Source organism: Merops nubicus, unplaced genomic scaffold, assembly GCF_000691845.1.
Source record: "Merops nubicus isolate BGI_N331 unplaced genomic scaffold, ASM69184v1 scaffold13269, whole genome shotgun sequence".
In the NCBI taxonomy this organism is placed as follows: Eukaryota; Metazoa; Chordata; class Aves; order Coraciiformes; family Meropidae; genus Merops; species Merops nubicus.
In genome coordinates, this window is record NW_008631737.1 from 1 (window position 1) to 17,208 (window position 17,208).

A 17,208-nucleotide genomic window follows, 5' to 3' on the forward strand; every position below is an offset into this window, starting at 1 on the left:
TGCAGGAAGGTTGGTCCACTCCCCTGCACAAGCCTCCCCCCTGCAGACTGCTGCCCCGTCTGCTGCGAAGGGTGACCTACAGGAGGAGAAATGTTTCAGCTGAAATGTTTTGAATAGCGTCAGAAAAACCAGACTTCAAAAATATTAGGAATCCACCACCAAACAACGGCGTCTCCACCGCTTGCCCCTGAGCAGCTGGAGGTGTAGAAGATGCTTGGTCAGTTAGCCCAGAGACTGCTAAAGTTCTGGCTGGAGAGTATAATAGTTAATGGCAATATCTCGCTGCTGTGGTACAAAGCATTTAAAAATCTCATCTTCCCATGGAAAAGCAGGGCTTGAAGGCAAAGGGAAGAAAAAAAAGAGATGGATACTCACTGAAATAGTTTAAAATGCTGTCTTAGAAAATTCACAACTTCTTTCTCATAGCTTTCACCATTACTTAAATCTCTTGCTCTGCTACACCAATAGAAAGAGCAAGCTAGTGAAAATATGGATACAGAAAAATAAAACAGCCTGCACAAAAGCTGGAGTTACAGTATGGAAGAACTGTAAAAAAACTGCTTTAAAGTTCAGATATAGATTTCATACATAAAAATTACGAGCCATCCTCTCTTAAGCGAAAGAAATTCAACACACAGTCCATTATCAAGGGGCTATAAAATAAATTTGGGCTCTCCTATTCTTCAGCTCTGTCTCTGGCAGTTACATTGAAAGGTTCTGCAACAGGAGCAGTCACCAGGACCTAAGTTAGAATCATGGAATCATGAAAGAGTTTAGGTTGGAAGGGGCATTCAAGATCAAATAGTTCCAACCTCTCTTGTCATGGGCAGGGACACCTCCCACTGGACCACATTGCTCAAAGCTCCATTCAGCCTGGCCTTGAACACTTCCAGGGATGGGGCATCCACAGCCTCTCTGGGCAACCTCTGCTGGTGCAGGACCTTGCCTTGGCCTTGTTGAACTTCACCAGGTTGGCATGGGCCCACCTCTCAAGCCTGTCAAAGTCTCTCTGGATGTCACCTCTTCCCTCTAGTGTATCAACTACACCGCTCAGCTTGGTGTTGTCCACAAACATGCAAGTCACTGATAAAGATGTTAAAGTGCTGGTCCCAACACTGACCCCTGAGGAATGCCACTTGTCACTGGTTTCTACTTGGACATCAAGCCATTGACTGCAACTCTGTAAGTGTTTGTTTTTCATCAAAGTCCATTTTTCTAAAGAGGAAAGGGGAGATGCTTCCTCTCCAGGTCCTTTTGTGGTGGGTTTTCCAGCATGTTGCCAACCTTTACAGCTCATGGGTTGTTTTAAATTTACTTCCTTGCTTCTAAACTGGACAGGATTACAGCTATCCAAGCCTTAACTTGGCCACTACAGAAGCCTCTTTAGATAGTCATTTACATGGAAGAGCAATACAGGCCCACATCCAGGGAGAAACACCTGAGGTTTTCTTCAGCCTCTCTCTAGAAAACATTAGCAGAAGGGACCTGGTCCCCAACAGGTAGGCCAGGCAAACTGTCCCAGCATTTGCTCTTTCCTGAGCCCCATGGCTCCACCACATCCTCCTGTGCTGTGTAGCTTCAGCATCTCCCTCGTAAACAACTACACCGTGTGTCTGCACAGTGGTGCAAAACTGAGCATGCTGCAAACTTCACCAGCCTCGTGCTCCTGTTCAGCCTACCCTCTCTTGCCCTGTCTGCACGTTGTCCGAGATCTACAGTGAGACTGTGAACTCTTCCACTCACACACTGAATCCTGGTGGACTTTAAAGCACAGCACACACTTGGGGCTGCATAATCTGCTCAGAAAATAACATACTTTGCTCCAAGCACGAAGGGGCTCACATGGAGAACAGCAGCTGTTTAGCTTTGCAAAAGGAGCTCAGACAAGACACTATCATTCTCACTGATACATTGTCAGGAAGGGAATAATTATTTAAAGCAAGAAACAGTGCTGGAAGGGAAATGAATGGTAACAGCCAGCCATGAAAAACATCAAGATCAAAGCCAGATTTGTAATCAGCACAATGAATTTCTGGAACAATGCTCTAGCAGGTACAGAGCTAAAAACCCATCCAGGCAGCTCCTTTGCAGATGGTCTATTATAGGCAGGATGTGAGAAGGCAGCTCTTTTTTTTCCCCTGTACTCTTTGATAAAAAGTGTTTGAATATATCATGAAGTAGCAAGGTGTGAATCGAGTGCTACCTCCACCGCAGAGCTGACTCTAACTCAAAGCTGCAAATCTGTAAGTGCCACAGTTGTGCCTTTCCCAAATCACAAGACAGAGACCAACAAGATGAAGTGATTTAAGAGATAAAGAAACATGTAAAATATAATCCCTTCAAGTGCTCAAAGCCATTAGACTTTTTGAAATTTACCCTGTAACACTGATAAAACTTCCAAATCCAGTAACTAACTTCTGCTCACTAACTGGATTTGCTGTATGCCCACCTAGTGTATTCCCATAGAATGCTCTGTGTTCTCTTTATGGCAAAGTCCTGCATTTTAATACTAGTCTCAAAACAAAAAGTCCAGTAACCACAGAACTCCAAAAGGTTTCTTCAGTCACGGGGTTTTCATTCACTCTCGGCTGAATTCTCACTTGCACAGGATCAGAGGCAGTAAAAGATTTATGGAAACAGAGAAATCTGCACAGCATCATCTTTAGCTAACCATTTCAGAAAAAAAAAAGGCAGCGAAGAACTTGCAGCACCAACAGATTTAGTTTCATACTTACTTTAATCTTATGCACTATTTATTTGCTCTTGAAGCTTCTATGCATACTTGTACCCACACTGCAACCCACACAGCTGAAGACCAAGGACTCCTAACATCAGCTTGCAGAGGTGCTTCCAGTGGTGACCAGAGATTCTTGCTTCTGTCTAGGCACATATGCCCAGCGGATGTGCCTCCACACCCTTCTCCGCTCTTGAACTGGTTATAATCCTTACCAGCAGGACTTGCTGACCTCCTGGCGGGGTCTCTTCCCCGCGTGGTGCTGGGCACTGGGCAGCACGCCAGCCCGGGCACGCTGCTCCGCTCACCCGCGCCAGCGCTGGGGCCGTGCTCACCTCACGGCCCGTCCCAGCTGGCATCCACACCGCCTGGGGAACCTCTGCTGCAGCCAGCTGGGAGACTTGGGTTTTAGTGGTTTGCAGATACAGAGACCACTGGCTGGAAAACTCTGCAGGAAAATCCTATCACCCCCCCAAATTCCGCAAAGGCACTGATTTTATGCTGATCAGCATTTTGTTTTTTAATAAGGGAACTCACAAACAGTCAAACATTTCACCAGCAGTACACCAGCGCTTTACATTCAGAGTCCATTGCTTTGTTTTCTATTGTAACATTACCAATTAGAACATTTAAAACAAAGCAGCTCAAGTTGTTTACAAAGACTTTAATTTCAGGAATGAAACCATTAATTGTCTCAAGTGCCAGTCTGATAAACACGTCCATAACAGCAACAGAAACAGCTTGGCAAGGTGAGCAGTGCCACTGACAGTTTTTCAAATGCTTTTTGAATCTGGTTCAAGCAACCCAAGACCATTTAGATCTGTAGCTATGCCTCATAATAACAACTATGTTCAACTGCACTTATTGAAAAAGTTGGTCTGAGGACATAATGTTTTTAACTTGGCATCTAAAACAAAGTGGGGAATACCTCTAAAATGGCTGAAACAAAGACTTGCTGATCTAATCCTTGTTATTTCCAATACAAGAAAAATGTACAGGTAACCTAATTTAGCATGTAATGCCCTCAGATCTGTGCCTATGGATTTAAAAGAGACTCCCATGTAGCAAAACAAAAGCTGTGCAAATGCAGGAACACCAAGAAGTCAATCCCTCTGCTTACTGCTATCTTCCCATATTTTCCATTACTTTCTTCCTACTGACTTTGGCACTCTCACATATGGACAGGGGAGCACTGCTCTGGCCATGAAAAAGTCCTAGTGGCAGCAGTAATGAGTCCTAATTTACAGTTCACTTTAAATATTAAAAACCTTTTTTTTTTTACTAGTGATTTTGCAGCCACAAATCACTAAAAGTTACATCTGATGTTCTATCTTAATTCTGCAAACGCTGGCTCAAATCTTATTAATTTTACTTTAAAAATAACCTGTCTCAGAAGAATATTTTGCCAGATTTTATTTTCAGGATGAAAACTCAGTATGTGCCGTAACTTTAAATAGGAAAATTTCTACCATGTACCTATCCTTCCATGGATCCAAGGGGTGTGTACATCAGGGTGAGCTTGTAGAACAGCAATTCTGAAAACAGAAAAGTTCCTAACAGAATTTCAGCCTCGAGTTAGGTGATCCCATAAAATAAATCAATACTACCTAATTAATACTTCTTACATGATTACACCATCAAGACTACTGAAGTTTATTATTTCTCAAACTCAATAGAATATGAGTAAGTTTTCCATATTAAAAGCAGCAAAAATTAAGACTCATAGGAGCTTTTAATTAAAAATCATCATACCTGACAGCTTAAATAACTGCTTCTCAGAAAAAAAATAAAATACATTAAAACCATTTGTCTGTTACAATAAAATTTTAAGGAAAAAAACCTCAAATGTAAATTGTTCAAGTACAGCCAGTGTGCAATTAAACTAGTTAGAAAATATAATTTAATAGTGCCTTGTTTCAAAATATACATAATATTGAAAAACACTTAAACACACGAAACCAAGTATTTACCAAGTTTCAAACAGAGTTTCATCAAAATGAGGTAAATCAATGTCACCTGCCATTGAGCTTGGTGCTGAAATGGAGAACAGGTCTTCAAGGATATCGTCCCTTGTCGGGCTTTCAAAAGGAAGCTTTTTCACACTGGGTTTGCTGATTGTATGGAGTTCTGAGTTACTGTCCTTTACAGGGCTGTAATAGCTGTGGTCCTTGCTTGTCCTTTCTGCCTGTGGCACACTGGTCATCTCATCAGGCGCGGCTGTTGCAACACAGCTATCCACCATCTCCATATACATACATTCCTCTTCACTTTTTGGAGCCTCTAAGGAAGCGACCGTCGAAGTAGGGGAGAGCAGTTCTGACAGTATCTCATCCGTGCTGCCCGGGGCAGCGCACCCCGACGCGGAGCTCGTGTCTGCGACCCCCATGTGGTACTGCAGCTCCCTCAGAAAGCTCTGCATCAGCTCACCCGCATCCTGGCACTCGCTCTGCGGCGCGGGGTTTCCAGCTCCACTCACAGGCTTTTCCTGTCTCAGCTGTTCCACTGCTAGCCTGTCCAGTGAAGCCAACTTCTTCTTTTTAGCATTAAGCTTTTTTAACAGTTTGAGACGAAGTTTTTTTGTTTTTTCACTATCTGACTCCTCTGCCTTCCCAGAGTTACAGCTCGGTGACTGGAACCCAGTCACTTTACCTGAGGGACTCGGCACACTTCCTGACTTACTCTGCGTTGGACCTGCAATAGTGGTATGATTTGCTGTTGGAAGACAAGTGCTCTGAGAAAACCCTTTGAAATTTGATAAAGGATGCATACTATTCCTCTGAGGAACTGCTGACTTTGGGGTCTCAGTTGTTTTGTTTGCACTTCTGCTTTGAAATCCACCAAAGTTACTCGCTCCCTTCACTGGCAACCGCACTTCACTTATTTTTTGCATTGAGGGAGTTTTGCAACTTTTCTCATTCTTGAGAGCTGAGGCACTTGAAGGCATAAAAGAAGTATTCTTGCTTAATAATTTCTTCACCCAGCTTCCTACAAATCCTCTTTTTTGGTCTTTGTGCAAAGGCTGAAAGGAATTATTGGCAGGAGAAGAATTTGCAACCTGAGAATTAACTACAATTTTACTTGCATCTTTCAATTCAGGTGATCTCTGTATAATATTCTCTACTGGTGACAATTTCTTGTTTAGCTGTAGTTCTGAATTTAATCCATGTTGTCTGCTAGGTAAATTAGCTCTATCATCTGCTCTTTGAGCAAGTGGTAAGTCAGATAGGTCAGGACTGTGGTTTTGGGGCACAGGAGGGGTAATATTTACTAGGGTTAACTCTTCTTGAGGTAAGCAAATGATGGAATTTTCATATATCGTGCATTTATTCTTCATAGCTAGACCAGTTCCAGCAAACTCTCCTGTATAGGGAGGGTCAGGTGAAAAACCTGTTTCCTGCTGTTGTGGTGTGCCCATTTCAACAAAAAGGTTATTTCCCACCATCTGTCCATTCTGCAGCGATTCACCTTCTGAGTTAACTTCAATTTCTTCAAGCATCAGTGTTACAAGATCATCACGTGCCAGATTTTCTGAACCATGATAAACAATAGCTTCATCTTCAGCTACCTGCTGCTGTTTCTTATCTGGAGTTCTCACAGAATCCTCTTTGTGATGTTCTGCAGGTATTTTGTCTACAGTGTTATCAAAACCACAGTGCAACACTGTAGAATTCAACTGTACATTATTAAGAGGAAAATCTGCAATATTTTTACTCTGGAACCGTGAATTCTGTTCTTCTGGCACATGGGTTATTTTCTTTTCCCAGATTACAATATGAATCTCTGAAGGAGGAACTTCAAATCTTTGACGTCTCTTGCAGTACGGCCCCTTTAAATCATCACATTCAAGCCAAGTTCCTGAAAAATAAATAGCAACCAGTGTAGAGACTCAGCGACTCAAAATTGAAGTCACTATCCTCAGACACTTGTCAAATAGTTTTATTAATCCAGTCCCCTGAGAAGCAGGAAATAAAAGATTTTTTTTCCATTCTTTATTACATCAAGGAAAACAGGCAGAATTTGCAGCAATACCATTACAGGTCAGAGTAGGTCAACCAAAAAACAAAACTAAGAGGTTTTTTTGTCTGTTGCTGATACCTTATCTGAAAATACCCACACAGGTCTGAGAGAAGAACCACCTCTCAAGTTTCTCTGCAGACCTTTACACAGCCTGGATAACAGGCATGGGGATTTAAGAGAAACTGCTTATTTCAGTAATCTGCCTCATCATCTGCAAAGTGTTCATTGATAATGAGTAAATATTCTGCAGCTCTAAGAATGATGTACAGGATGTTCCTAACTAGGCACTTCCAAGCTGCTTCCTCTTCCTATTTATTCTTAAATTCTGGCGGTATGATTTAGGCAATTTTCATGTCACAGCCCTTCATAAGACTGTGCTCCATTCTCTCTACAGAAGCATAAGAATCAAAATACCAACTTTTCACCTTCTCTGATTATGGCGTTCCATCAATGGTAAAACCATCACACCACTAGTAATGTTTCTAACATGGATTTCTGCCTCACAGGTGCAGTAGAGTTCAGAAATTAAAAGAAACATCATTAATGCTGGTAGTGTCATAGATTTCCTTGATTCCAGGTGAGAACGGATTAATAACTGGATTCAAAATATCCAATACCATTTGTCCCACAGCCATACTCAGGTTGTATTTTATAACATTAAAAAAGTTATGAAAGGAAACAACTCTACCCAAATAACTTTTGCCAGGGAGTACAGTGTAGGACAGAACACTGCTGAACAAATAAGTTAAATCAAACTGAAACCTTCACCCTGAGTAACAAAATTCCCACAATTATTTACAAAACTTTAATATGAAATTTTGGATAGACAAAAGAAATCCTTGTTATTATATATGGAATGTGAAGATTATTGCAGTAACCCATAAAATAGTCCTTGATGTAGACTCATTAAGTATTATAACAGAATTTATGGTTCTTACCATCAGGATTCAAAGACCAGGTTATGAAGTGCTTATCTGTTAGATACTGAACAATAGATGTTATATGGTAGGTGTCTTCTTCAAACTGAAATGAATAGTTCTTCAGGTTGTTATGTGGCAAGCCTTCTACGAAATGGAACATTAATATTGAGGGTACTCTAATAAAGAAACAATAAATAACCAGTTTATTACAACAAAATAGTGGCAAAAGTTCCTAATAAAAAGAAAGTCATCTCAAAGAGTATGTAGTTCTGACCATACTGTTCTATTTCCACACAGGACTCTTCAGATTGCACAGCAGTCAAGAATACCCCAACTGGATATTCCATTTGGTCAGAGATTAGGGGATAAAACAAATTCCACATAAGGGATTTGGGGAGTGGCAAAAAGGTCAAGAACAGAAAACAACTGTAGTAAAGGACATTGTTCCCAAGTCAAACTACTAAACAGATGATCAAACAAGAGTTTTATCCATTGACAGCAGAGGCTGTGAGAAGGCTGACACTGGATACCAGTTGTCTATATTTACTACTTGGTAGTAAGTATTCATGACCTGGCTCAAACACATGTGCTGGTCAGCATGTTAACACTTCCCTCTGTTTCATGTTTATTAAACACTATTTGCCATTTCAGCATTTAGGAAGGATCTAAAAAAAATCTTTAAAACTGAGTATTTATCAGAGTTTAAAGTTCAGAATCTCTGCAAACTCAAGTATGGTTTTGAAAGTGATACGTTCAATAAATGAGGTGTCAGAATTGTATCTATTTGATTATCAAGTTCACATATTCAAACTTACTTTTCCAAAATCATCTGTCTCCTTTGAGATCTATCACCACAGTTATTACATGGTCCAACGTGAACAGCATTACGTGGATGCCAATCAGGGATTACATTTGTGAATGTTGTTAGTGTTTTCCTACATCTGGACACAGAAATGCACAAACACAAAAGAGTAAGTTGAGTGTTTAGAAAACAATTAATATACTTTATCAGAAGAAAGAAAGTTATAAAAACGTTATGACAAAGCCAAATTCTACTCATATTAAGCCATTTAAGTGAATACCACTACGACTGCATCACATCCAAGTCAGCACTGAAGTCAGTTCTGCCAAACAGTATCAGTCACCATTTGTTTTCAGCAGAACTGTGGCCTTCACTTTCACTTTATTTGCTCTTTCTTCCTTACATGTTATCTGTTTCCTTTCCAACATAAGACAGAGCTTGTACCAGGACCTTCATCAGTTACTAGCTAATACAGAATCTCAAGGAGAGGAGGAAAGAGTAACAAATTACCTCGGAGTCCACGTTATACAAGGTTTTGTTTTCAAAACCCAGTACATTCAGAGCAGAGACTACACAGAGGTCATATTGTATGAGAATACAGGGTTCAGGATATTAAGTGAAATAACATAGTTCATTCATTAGTCACAGAAGGGACTTCCTTTATATTCAATCTAACCTAGATTTTTCTACTTAAAAAAACCCCGAACACAGTATGTAACAAAAGCTCTTGAGCACATCCTATTAACCAGGACTACACATTAGCTGGCAGTGTAACAGATAGCATTAATCTCATCTCACCTGGGGATCTAGAATTTTACTGTATAAACCTAAGGCAGTGAAGACAAACAGGTAAGTAAAGTGAGCTGTCTTTTGAAGGTGTCTCTTTGTCTGCTTACACTAACAGTAGCCTAAATTATGAGCTTGTACCTGCAGCTACACAGAACTAAATCAATTCTCAAGAAATAACTTCCCAGTAAAACCATTTAAAAATAGATGAATTATAGGAGAGGCTCTCTGATTCTTTGTAATCTAAATAAATATTACAGATATTCTTCAGTAGTAAAAGTAAACTAGGCATATGATCTTTAGAACCACAACAATTTGTATATTTTCAGGACAAAATGAGAGTGAGCATGACCAGGGATTCACACAGTTGCCTATTATTTCTTTCTTAAGTGATAATGTGGTTTCCTAAGACATGACATAGCAGTAAGCTATTTGCAAATGCTAGCCTAAAAAAGCAAATCACACAAAACGTCCACTAAAAATTTTAAGCCGTACGAAACGTGGAGATCTGAAGAAAATCAACCATTATATGCAGATTTAAAAACATAAGGTACAACAGCTACATAAAAGCTACTTAAAGAAAAATCTCACCGGTCCTGGTATTTGTAGCCACAAGATACACATTCAAACTTCCATGAAAATGAATGCAAGAATAGTTTCTCAGCTTGTTGATCCAGTCGTAGGAGTAGAGGGAGTGCAAACACCGGACTCTCCTTCTTACCTTCAAAGATGGGGCAGCAAAAACAGTCATAAATATTTGAAATCAGTTTTCAGTACTTCAAAAAGGCAGAAAAGAAGCTTATTTCCCTGATTTTAATTCCAGTTATCCCTTCAGGACTGTACTTCTAATCCTCACAGCAAAGGAACTGACCTATGTATTAGGTTGTTATCAGTGACAATTTCATGACTTACAGCATAGCCATAAAGATGAGAAAGCAGTCTCTAAATCAAAAACAGTCAGGGGGCAAATCTGCTCATCACATGGTATGAGCATGTCACAAATGAAAACAAAGGTATTTGCAAACTGTCTTGTATGCATACTTAAGTTTTTAAGTGCTGACATACAAGGCTTTACACGTAGGGTTTCCTGGAAGTACACCATGAGATGCTGCACTGACTACTTACCCAGTTCACACTTAAACTGAGGCTGAAGTTGTGTAAACATTCTGGTTCTGATTTCATTCAGATGAGACTCTGCTTTTGGAAGAACATCTACAGAGAAAAATACGTGTGTTTATATGTACCACTCCCACACTTTCACACACACTACCCCTAACGTGCGCTCACTCTGCAAACTGAGGCCTCCTGTGCTGATCCATACCTGCCTAAAACTGTTGGTAAAATAGCCAATGACTACTATCAATTGATTTGAAAATTAGAGAGGAATTTACACAAGATATGCACATTTTACTGCAGTCTGCTAACCAGAAATTACTTGACCTGACAAATTATGGCTAAGAGTGTGCAACAACAGCTAGGTAGTAATAACATTTAAGGATAGTGTAGCAGACATTAAAAACCTGTGCAGATTCAGATTAGGAGTAGGTTTTGAAACATAAACATGAAGGACAAAAGCACTACAATTTGTTTACATGCTTTCTAATGATGTCATACAATTTATAATAAAATATTTAAATGTGTTGTTCTGGATTAAAGACTGATTTCCTAAGTCAGCCTCTAAAATAGTAAAAATACTTTTTTTTAAAGTGTACTTTATATACTTATATACATCTTAGCATGCATTTTAAACTTGCAAGTTACATTGTTTCTACACAAGCACTATTTAAGCACAAGCAAGAACACAACATCTACTACACATCATGATCACAACCTGCATAAATTAAAGGAATTAGAATATATGCTCAAACTATTTATTACTTATAACATCTGTGTCTATAAAAAAGGCAAAAAGAAGTTTCTTGCAACTCAATTGCTTGACAGTTTTTAAGAACAACTGTTTGTAAAAGCTGCTGAAAAATTACAGAGAGGGCAGAATACATACTACACCTATTATCCACAACAATATGCTTCATCCAATCCCCTCTGCTATAGCCAAAAGAAAACCAATTCGTTTTGCAGCAATTCCTGGAAATAAAAAGGTTTAAGACATCCCAAATGAGGCTACATTCCAACACTTAGCATCCCCATTTAAAGGTTCTTTGCACACCAGACCTCCTCTACACAGTACAAGAGGGGGGAAAGAAAAACATCTCAGGAAGGTTTAAAGCTATTACCTGGCAGCCCTCTACCATCACAGAACTTAATTCAAGCATCCTGACTTTCTGGCAAGCAGAGTATATGAACTAGTATGGAATCTTTTGGGATTTTCTTTTTTCCTCTGTAAAACAGTATGTTTTCTCAGCCACAAAGCAGATTAAATCTTTTTTTTTTTTCTTTGATACATCTCTTATTTTTCCCAGGAAAGATATGACTTGCTTCAAGTTATCTAATGCTGCTCTGGTACTATATATTTGAAGACACTCTGTTCCTGGAATGTCTATTAAAAAAAATAAAAAAACCCAGCTAACTAAAGATCTATATTCATTCTCTAATATGTGACCTCTTGGAAGCTCACACTTATGACACCAGTGGGTCAGTTCAATCATAGAATGGTTGGGTTGGAAAATACCTTAAAGATCATGCAGTTTCCACCACTCTGCCCTGGGCAGGGACACCTCCCACAGGTGATCACACCTCACAGCCCTGTCCAGCCTGGCCTTGGAACACTTCTGGGGATGGGGCATCCACAGCTTCTCTGGGCAACCTGTTCCACTGTCTCACAGTGAAGAATTTCTTCCTTACATCTAATCTAAATCTACCCCATTACAGTTTAAAGCCATTACCCCTTGTCCTATCACCACAGACCCTTATAAAAAGTCCCTCTCCAGCTTTCTTGTATGCCCCCTTTAGAAACTGAAAGGCTGCTATGAGGTTTCATTGGAACCTTCTCTTCTCCAAGCTCAACAACCCCAACTGTCTTAGCCTGACTTCAAAGGAGAGGTGTTCCAGCCCCCTGATCATCTTCATGGCCCCCTAACAGGTCCATGTCCTTCTTACATTGGGGGCTCCAGAACTGAATGCAATACTCCAGGTGTGGTCTCACAAGAGTGGAGTTGGGGGGCAGAATCACCTCCCTTGACCTGCAGTCATGCTTCTTCTGATGCAGTCCAGGATTCAGTTGGGCTTCTGGGCTGCAAGTGAACATTGCACAGTCATGTTGAACTTCTTGTCAACCAACACCCCAAAGTTCCTGTCCTCGGGAAAAAGATTTTAGTTTAAGAGTCTTAAACTGAATCCATAGTACAGAAAATGTTTAAAGGTCACATCAGTAGATTACAGTGACACATCTTCCTCTGACTCCAGCAGTGCTGCCCAGAAGGTTGCCCTCAGCTGCTCATCACTTCTCCTGTGCTGGGAGGTTATTCCTCAAACCTGTTGAGCTGCACATGTGAGTACTAACTAACCCTTTCCAGACAACACGAACCAGGTTCACGTGCTTGACTGATTTTGACTGAAACAGGTTAGGAAGCACTATTTCAAAGGAACAGGCAGTGAGATGGGTTGAGAACTGGCTATATGATAGAGCCCAAAGAGTGGTGATCAATGGTGCCAAGTCCAGCTGGAGACCTGTAACTAGTGGAGTCCCCCAGGGATCAGTGCTGGGTCCAGTCCTGTTCAACATCTTCATTAAGGACCTGGATGATGGTATAAAGTGTCTGCTCAGCAAGTTTGCTGATGACACAAACTGGGAGGTTTGGCTGACACAGCTGAAGGCTGTGGAGCCAGTCAGTGTGATTTGGACAGACTGGAGAGCTGGGCCAAGAGGAACCTCATGAGGTTCAAGAAGAACAAGTGCAGAGTCCTGCACCTGGGCAGGAGTAATAAAATGCACCAGGACAGGTTAGGAAGAGATCTGCTAGAGAGCAGCCCTGTGGAGAGGGACCTTGGAGTCCTGGTGGACAACAAGTTGTTCATGGCACAGCAGTGTGCCCTTGTAGCCAGGAAGGCCAATGGTATCCTGGGGTGCATTAAGAAAAGCGTATGCAGCAGAAGGAGGAGGTCCTGCCCCCCTCTGCTCTGCCCTGGTGAGACCTCACCTGGAGCATTGTGTCCAGTCCTGGGCTTCTCATTTCCAGAGGGACAGAGATCTACTGGAGAGAGTCCAGTGAAGGGCTATGAGGGTGACTGGGGGACTGGAACGCCTGCAGTATGAGAGGCTGAGAGACCTGGGGCTGTTTAGTCTGGAGAAGACTCAGGGGGGATCTAATTAATGTGTATAAATATATGAGGGCTGGGTGTCAAGAAGAAAGGGGCATCCTGTTCTCATTTGTGCTCTGTGATGGGACACAGGGCAATGGTGACAAGCTGGAGCACAGGAAATTCCACCTCAACCTGAGGAAGAACTTCTTTACTGTCAGGGTTCCAGAGCACTGGAACAGGCTCCCCAGGGAGGTTGTGGAGTCTCCTGCCTTGGAGACTTTTCAGACCCGTCTGGATGTGTTCCTGAGTGACCTGCCCTAGACTAGATGGTCCTGCTCTGGCAGGGGGAGGTTGGACCCCATGATCTCTGGAGGCCCCTTCCAGCCCCTAACATTCTGTGATTATCCTCAGCACAGCTTGGAGTCCTCAGGGGAAGCTTTTCTTCAACGAGTGCAGCGGGATCCAGAACAGGACATACCTTCCCAGCTTTACTATTCTTGGTGTGACAAGGCAACTGCTCATTTATACAAGGATATAAATCACAACAGAAATTATTTTGAACATTAGTACAGCATCTTAATATGTTAACCAATGGAAGGGAAGGAAACAAAGTATAACTCAGTTCCATAAACAATTCACAAATTCTCTGTGTGGGATATAACAAAACAAAACAGAACAAAAGAATTGAGAGATAGTGTTTGATACATTTGTGCAGGTTTGTCCCAAGAAAATTTCCAAGGTTAACAGGTTTCTGCTAGATAAAGCACTATACTCTGCAAATTCATGGTAATGTGCTGTAACTCATTCTTTTGTGATCTTGAAAGAGAACACAGGCAGATTTCAGTGGATCGTACTACGTTCTACATATTTGTAGCAGATCAGATCAGTCTGAATATGAACAGTAGCTAAATTTACTCACCTTTTACTTTACTCCTTTTACAGGAATTCAGAAGCACAGCTGCTTGATTATATTTCGCCAGCAGTTCTTGGAGTAAACATTTCCCACTGTTATATTCTTCTGCTAGAGCAACTTTTAAGGTTTCTAAGTGTACCAATGCTGACAAAATACAATCCAACCAACACAGATTATGCATATTTCTCCACTGAAGACATAAATCTGTGTTATTAGTGGAACCTTTATCACCTTTGAGCAAAGTTTCAGATGTTGTTGAGCAAAGTTCAGAATTTGGCAAGAGTTGTGTTCCAGAAGTCTTAGGCAAACTCTCTTGGTAGCTCTTGGTATTAGTAGTAGTATCAAAATCCACCTTCTGCATGCAGGACTCCACACTGTTACTAGGCTTTTGCTGGTCATTTGGTAACACATCATGTAGGCTTGACTTGGGAACACATAAGCTATCCTGATAGCATTTGACATCGAGGTCTGCATTAACGTGGTGCTCAACATTCCCATTACTAGTTCTTGATTTTTTTGGATGTGATTCAACAGGAGGAAGATCACTGATATCACACAATTTCTTTTTCTTAAGTGTAGTTGGAACTTGATGATTTCCTGAATCAGCAGAAGTAATTATGCTGTTTAATGGTTTATAACCAAGTGGGTAGATACACTAAAAGAAAGAAAATTAGAGTGAAATCTATAAAGCAATTTCAGTTGAACAAGAGCTAAAAAAGTACAAGTCATACCCTCAAACTGAAATGTAGGACTTCTGTAATGTGATATTTTAATGGAATCAATACATAAATTCAACATATGTTAGACAGGAAGGGTGTTTTATCCAACCACTGTCTTATAAGCAATTGTGATGTAAATACAGTGATAACCAACAATATTTTAATATTTTTACAGTAAATGCTTCCAACTCCTGGAAGCAACCTAATTTTGCTAAAGAGAGTCCTCTTCTCTTGTTCTGCTAAATCCATTCCTTTAGGGTGCAGATTTGGCATTATCACCTCGTGTCTGAGAGAATGCTGGTGCCAAAACTGGCAGGGAATCTTTCAGGCTAGCCTGATGTGTTAGACCAGGTGCTGGTAGGGTCTTACATATATCCCTATTCTGCAACCAGAATAGAGTCAAATCACTATTACCAGTCTCCAGAAGGATACCATGGATATTTAAAAGCAGGGATATAAAAGAAAAATACCTCAAAGACCAATATCTAGCCTAGTCACTACTACTTTAAGGGCACCAGTCCATATGGGCTTGCTATACCCTCCCCACACACCCGGAGTGGTAGGGAGAGGAGAGGCAGCAAAGCCATTACTCAATTAGTTTCTGTCTCTATATAGGCAAACATCATCCATTATCCGGACTCAAAAGGGTCTTATTTCAACAGTCTGCTTACCACTAACAAAATCTTCAATCTAAAGAGATGTAACTGCCTCTGAGAGGTGTAAGGGCTTCTGCACAACCAAATAAAACTGATAACTAGTGTAATACCTGAGGATTTTCACAAAGAAAAATAGACTCTTGAAAATTAATGCGGTAAGTTCGTAAAACTTGATTCTGACCCTTCTCTTTGCAGACTGGACAGTACTCATGTGCAGTTGTTTCCACTGGATTACAGTTCTAAAAAAATGAAAGAAATAAAAAGCAGCATAAATTTATGTATTTCATATATTATCCCAAGATAAGACACACAAACATAGCAAAATAAAAAACCAACTTATAAGTTCTAATTATAATACCTAATACAATATAAAAAAGTAAACTAGATTTTTTTTCAATATTTATAAGATGCATATTTGCATGGTAGAGTGTTCTAAAAAAAAGTTATATTTTTATTTAAATATTCAAATTTTTAATAAGGTATTTTTAACAACACCATTATGCAACATTTCATTCCACTTGAACTAAATACAGGACGTTTATTGCCAGGGAACACAAGCTCAGATCTTTGAAAGACAAATCAACTTTCATAGGTATTTAAACAGTCATAAAAATAGTGCCAGTGAAAAAAAAATCATAGGCACAGATTTACTTAGAATAATCTTTCGCCATTGTAATAGATTTCCGTGGAAAATAAATTTGAGATTTTTTTTTTTTGTAAAATTAAGACCAATTAAAAATCTCTCAAAGCAGAGAAAAATATGAACTTTGCACATATGTAAAATAAGTTTCAACTGACTTTTCCCAAATACCCCACCATGTGGAGTGTCGATTTCCCTATACCAGTCCCTTCTCCAATCACTTGCAAACCATTTGTAGTCTTCTGGGTATCCATCATTCTGAGCCACTGGCTAATTTATGTCACTTGTAACAATGTCATGACCACTAAGGATTTTTCAAAGACTCCTGAAAAATAAGAAGTGAATAAAACAATTAAAGAAAAAATAGATCAAATCTGGGGAAAAGAAATAAAATGCCAACAACAATGCAGCCTCTATATTCTGTGGAAATGGATTCAGAAGAGTAGAAATACTTATTTTCTAGTGCAGGTTACATACTCAAAACTTTAAATTAATTTGCAAAACAGATTTAGCAGCTTTAGGCCCTGACTTTGCAAGCTTTTCTATTCTTTGCACTCGACAAGGTCTCATACGTTTGCCTGGGCAACTCAGCTTACTGCACCTAACCCTCAGAAAGAACGAGCTTCTTTAAAAATGGCTACAATGAGCTCCCATACACTTATGGATGGCTGCTAGGGTACATCATACAAGCCCCAACCAACCAAAAAACCCCACTGCTGCATCTTTCAAAACAGTGAATTTATTGCATAATAAACTATTAAAAATTTGTCCTGCAAACATAACACTTTTGAAGAACAGAAGGGCTTCCTGACACTACTGCC

General features: G+C 40.2%; 1 protein-coding gene across 1 annotated transcript; it reads right to left on the minus strand.

Moving 5' to 3' along the window:
• Positions 1-4,700: 4,700 nt before the first annotated feature.
• On the minus strand, positions 4,701-16,644 carry USPL1 (ubiquitin specific peptidase like 1). The gene is made up of 8 exons (XM_008947684.1): positions 16,546-16,644; positions 15,858-15,986; positions 14,379-15,027; positions 10,385-10,471; positions 9,851-9,980; positions 8,487-8,612; positions 7,690-7,847; positions 4,701-6,589 (listed from the first exon to the last, which is right to left on the minus strand). The coding sequence occupies exons 1-8, from the start codon at positions 16,642-16,644 to the stop codon at positions 4,701-4,703; spliced, it is 3,267 nt and encodes a 1,088-aa protein (XP_008945932.1).
• Positions 16,645-17,208: the final 564 nt, after the last annotated feature.

Bases quoted from the DNA above. Each gene is read 5' to 3' on its own strand.
- USPL1 (XM_008947684.1), bottom strand. From the start codon at position 16,644: ATGATGGATACCCAGAAGACTACAAATGGTTTGCAAGTGATTGGAGAA. The intron at 10,472-14,378 runs GTGAGTAAATTT...TTTTCTCTGTAG, and splicing joins TAAAAGGAGTAAAGTAAAAG to ATGTTCTTCCAAAAGCAGAG. The intron at 8,613-9,850 runs GTGAGATTTTTC...TTCTGTGTCCAG, and splicing joins GGCTACAAATACCAGGACCG to ATGTAGGAAAACACTAACAA.